This window comes from Rhinopithecus bieti, unplaced genomic scaffold (assembly GCF_001698545.2).
Source record: "Rhinopithecus bieti isolate Rb0 unplaced genomic scaffold, ASM169854v2 scaffold_52066, whole genome shotgun sequence".
NCBI lineage: Eukaryota > Metazoa > Chordata > Mammalia > Primates > Cercopithecidae > Rhinopithecus > Rhinopithecus bieti.
This window is the reverse complement of record NW_016820486.1, coordinates 373,003-377,815: the sequence shown is the minus strand read 5'-3', so window position 1 is coordinate 377,815 and position 4,813 is coordinate 373,003. Positions and strand designations below refer to the sequence as shown.

General features: G+C 40.8%; 1 protein-coding gene across 1 annotated transcript in view; it reads right to left on the bottom strand.

Annotated features, from left to right (window-relative positions):
* Positions 1-4,813, bottom strand: part of MAP7D3 (MAP7 domain containing 3) — a 36,174-nt gene that overhangs the window by 25,266 nt on the left and 6,095 nt on the right. Inside the window, 2 exon segments of the mRNA XM_017859809.1 lie at positions 275-392; positions 3,721-3,884. Coding sequence (XP_017715298.1) covers positions 275-392; positions 3,721-3,884 — 282 coding nt within the window.

Genomic DNA, 4,813 nt, shown 5'->3' with positions numbered 1-4,813 from the left:
GATAAGCTGTGTAAAGCTTACTCATTATTCATCATTTTCTGCTGATTATAAGTTTAAAAAAGATTTTAGGTATATTGAGCTAAATAAAATCTACTATAACATTTCACCTGTTTCTTTTGCAATGGCATATCATACAAATTTAAGTTTACTATGTACAGTATTTTTGTTTAGGATACAAACACTAAAACCTTGCTGTAAATGCAAGCTTCTACTCATAGCCAATATTTAAATAAGAATATAAACAAACTTAAAATTTAACAGGTGTATTAATTACCAGTTTTGTTCTCAGAATTCGCCATTGCAGAGCCTCCCCATGACCATCTTTTTTGCTGATAATCGTCAGCAAGTCTCCTCCGTTCCAAAGTACGATAAAGAATAGCTGTAAATTTTTCCTATTTAAAATAAATGCCAACATATTTTTACATATTCATTATATTAGTCAGTATAATTTTGATCTGTAGCTTATAAAATAAACCATAACCAAATTTCTGTCTCAGGTAAAAGTTTAAGATAATTGGCGATATGTCTCAGCTATCTATCAGTACCAGTGCTTCTCCTAAATAACTCATTTTTTTTATCTTATGGACCCTGCATTGAGAAAATGACCACGCCTTCCTCTTAGTTTGTATCATTAGGAAATTTAGAGCCAAATGTGTAGCCTCTTTCTAGCAACTGTACAAAGACTGATTGGTATACTTTTGTGTATGCTAATCATACCTTATGTTTTATTTGCCTACCTTAATTTTCCCCTCTGCTTGATTCCCCAACCATTTATTTTATCATCTGGTGTGGTGTGTATTTTTAGGTCACCTTAAATTCTTTGTGGAAGGACGCAGGGGAAAAATCAGCACACATGTAAGTTAAATTTATACCAGAATCATCTATTATACTCACATCTGTAACAGCTTAAATTCTGGTGTTAACTAACAAAAATAAAGTTTCAAAAAAGACAATCAATATATTTGTCTTGACCTCAACTTTAACTTAAACTGATCAAGACAACAGCTATACAAAGTAAATGCCATGCTGTAGCAAAACAACTCCACTTCCAGAAATGAGCTCTTCTCTCAAATATTTCTCATCCTTGTACTGTACCATAGCATGAACTCAGGTAAGCAAATCAGCTTTTAGGACCAGAGGTCTTCTATTTTTCCCTAACAACAACTGTTTCACAGCAAACACCATTCTTACAAAGCCTCTACTGTTTCTACCAAGGGCAAAGATAAACGTACTAGGAAAATGGAGAGGAGCCATATCTTCTGAGAAGAAAAGCAACTGTAATTCTTAAAATAAAGTTGATATAATGGCAACATTTGAAAATTGCATTTTCTAACAGAAAGGCAGTTGTTCTGAATTACTTAGAAACCCTGAAACTATAATAGACTAAAAACAAAGATTAACTTTGTATTATTAAACTATTTCTGATTCTATTCTACTGTTTCCAAATGCATTACCTACTGTGCTCTCTTCCAGATCCCTTCTCACACTATGGCCACCCAGGGCTCACGTGGAAGTTCCTAACCCATTTCATATACATCTCAGTACCACTGAGTATGGGTTTCTTTTCTGCTCTCCAGAATTCCTCTCTTTTGCTATATGTAGCCTGCTTACAGTGTCCCATGTCCCCTGTTCTGTCTGGGACTCCCCTGCACTAGCTATCTGGGGTTTTCTTTTGCCCCTTCTCCTGCCATGTCCGTGGCTCCCTGTCTGTCTGTAGTGTCATTCTGCTGCATTCTCTTCTCTTCTCTGTGTTCTCTCTGGCAGCTTCCTCTTTCTCTAAGATAGTCTTTATTTTTTGGTCTCAGTCCCTGTGACTTGTCTCTCTCCTCCATGGACTCCCACTCACTCTACACACAGTTTATATTTCACTTTCTTTGGTTCTTTACTTAGTTCTTGGTTCTTTCTTGGTTTATCTTTACTTAGTTCATTCTCTCTCTCTCTCTCTGGCCTTCATCTCTTCACCACAGATAAGTAAAATAAGAGATGTTTCACAGAGGATGATGGGAAGTGACAGAAATTCTGAATGAGAGTCTACCAAATACTAGAGCATGAAACAGAGCATAAACAACCACAGAAAAAGGTTCAGAAAGAGAGAGACAGAGACACAGTACACCATGATGGGGAAGAGGTGGCATAAGAAGTGTCCTAGAATCAGGAAGCTCTCCAGATAGGGTGCAGGGCTGGAGAGGAAGCACGTACAAGAGCAACTGTATGGATGAGGGAGGAAACTGAGCACCGCAGAGAAAGACAAGAGGAAGCTTCATGGGAGAAATGGAACCAAAGAGAAAAGGAGAGAAAAAGAAACGTAAGTATTAGAGCGACAGAAAATGAGAGAGGGAAATAAAAATACAACACACTGAGAGAAAGGCAGGCAGAGGATATAAAGATGGGGAAAAACAGACAGAAGCTAAGACAAAGACAGAAAAAAGAAAAGCGAGCTGCCTCAGGCAGAAAAAGGCCAGAGTCAGACAGAGACCAAAAGATAGACTAAGGCTTATTTAGGGACACTTAAGAATCCCTGTAATGGGCTGGGCAGGGTGACTCATGCCTGTAATCCCAGCACTTTGGGAGGCCAAGGAGGGTGTATCACGAGGTCAGGAGTTCAAGACCAGCCTGGCCAAGATAGTGAAACCCCATCTCTACTAAAAATGTGAAAATTAGCCAGGCATGGTGGTGGGCGCCTGTAATCCCAGCTACTTGGGAGGCTGAGGCAGGAGAACTGCTTGAACCCGGGGGCCAGAGGTTGCAGTGAGCCAAGATCATGCCACTGCACTCCAGCCTGGGCGACAGAGTGAGACTCTGTCTCAGAGAGAAAAAAAAATCCCTGGAATAAAGAGAAAGAGAGAGTGCCAGGAAGATAGAGAACAGTGTCACAGAGACCACGCTAGATTCAGGAGTCAAGCATACTCCAAGTCAAGTAGTGAAATGACCTACGAGAGAAAAATTAGGTGTCAGAATCATACAGAATGAGACAGGTAGCCAGATGCCCAGTACCACAAAAGACAAACTGAAGAGGGACAGAAGTGAAAAGGAGAGAGCATAACAAAGCCACGGACTCATCCCAACAGAGTGCCAAGGACACCAAAAGAGAATCCAGAAAGGAGAGGGGCAGTGCCACAAAACAAAAGCAAGAATGCTGACTCTGAACCACACACCCAGAGGGGCCCTGTCAGGAAAGGGAATGTGAGGAACACGGGGACAGAGGGTAGAGAGGGAGAGAGTGTGAGTGTGCACCACAGGGAGCCAGGGAAGCTGAAAGGGAGAGTGAGTGCCCTGATTTGGCTGGGGAGTCACACTCTTAAAGGAGTTGTGAGAAATCGGTCAGAAGAGGGCATGTCAGAGAGGGTCAGACAGTGGGGTCTGCCCTTATTCTGTAGGCAATGAGACAATAGTGAATGCTTTTTGGTAGTAAACAGAGCCACTCAGAACAAACCCCAGGCCACAGGTACCTCACGTGCAAGTCCTGAAGGTGGATGGGGTTTTGTTCCTGGATTTGGAATGCTCCCCTTTCCTAGCCTAGTGGATCTAAGCTCCTGGGATCTTATCAGGACACGGGTAAGAACCTATATAATGCTGAGGGGAAGAGGAAGCAAAGAAGAAAGAGCTGGGATTGGTCCCCTTTCTACAGGGCCGGTAAGGCAGAGAAGGCCTCAGAAAACAATATTCCAGACTCAGGCAACACAGATTATTCTCTCATGTACAGGCTGTAAAATTATGTACCTTTTGTGCTTCATCCTTCTGGTGTCTTTTTTCTTCCGCAGCTATTCTCCGTTGTTCTTCTTTCTCTTTTCGCTCCTTCAGCTTTCTCTGTCTTTCCTCCATCTGTTTTTCATATTGGAGCTTGGTCTTTCTTTCTTTTTCAAGTAGTTGTGTTTCTTTATTGGCTGAAATATTCCAAATACATTTTCAAGGTGTAAGAGCCAAGAAAATATGTAGGTTTTCCACATCACACACACAGAAGGAAAAAGTTAACATACCTCATTCCCTTTTTTAACACAACCTGTGCTAGTAACTAAAGATGTATTATAAAAGTGAAGAGAGGTAGCCACTGAAGACCCATTTTCACTGAGTATTCATTTAACTCTGGAGAACTGGACTGTCTATGCTAAATGACTCTCATCCTGTCCAAACTACAATTCCAAATTAAGAAAAAATATTTTCTTTCATGTGATATTTCTGCTGATTTTCTACCATATTAATATGCTGTACATTAAAATACTAATTTTTAAAAACCACATGGACAGGATATATGTTTTGTTCCCTTCTACTAGGAAACTTCTTTCAAAGTCTTCATCTATACAGACCATATTAAACATGCCAGTTTTACATTAATGGACTCAACCATATACCATATTATAGGAGAGCAGAATTTTTTCTATATTCAAATTTTCCCTCACTAAATGCTTTTGAAGTGTGACTCTGTATAAATTAGGATCTAAAAGGATAATCTTTTTACAACTTGGTAACATGCTTTTCATCTTATCTATATTAGGATTATTGGCAATTTATTTTCAGTTTTAGAATCACTTTTACTGGCCAGGTGCGGTGGCTCACGCCTGTAATCCCAGCACTTTGGGAGGCCGAGGCAGGTGGATCACGAGGTCAGGAGATCGAGACCATCCTGGCTAACACGGCGAAACCCCATCTCTAATAAAAATACAAAAAATTAGCCAGGCGTGGTGGCAGCTGCCTGTAGTCCCAGCTACTCGGGAGGCTGAGGCAGGAGAATGGCATGAACCTGGGAGGCAGAGGTTGCAGTGAATCGAGATTGCACCACTGCACTACAGCCTGGGTGACAAAGCGAGACTCTGTC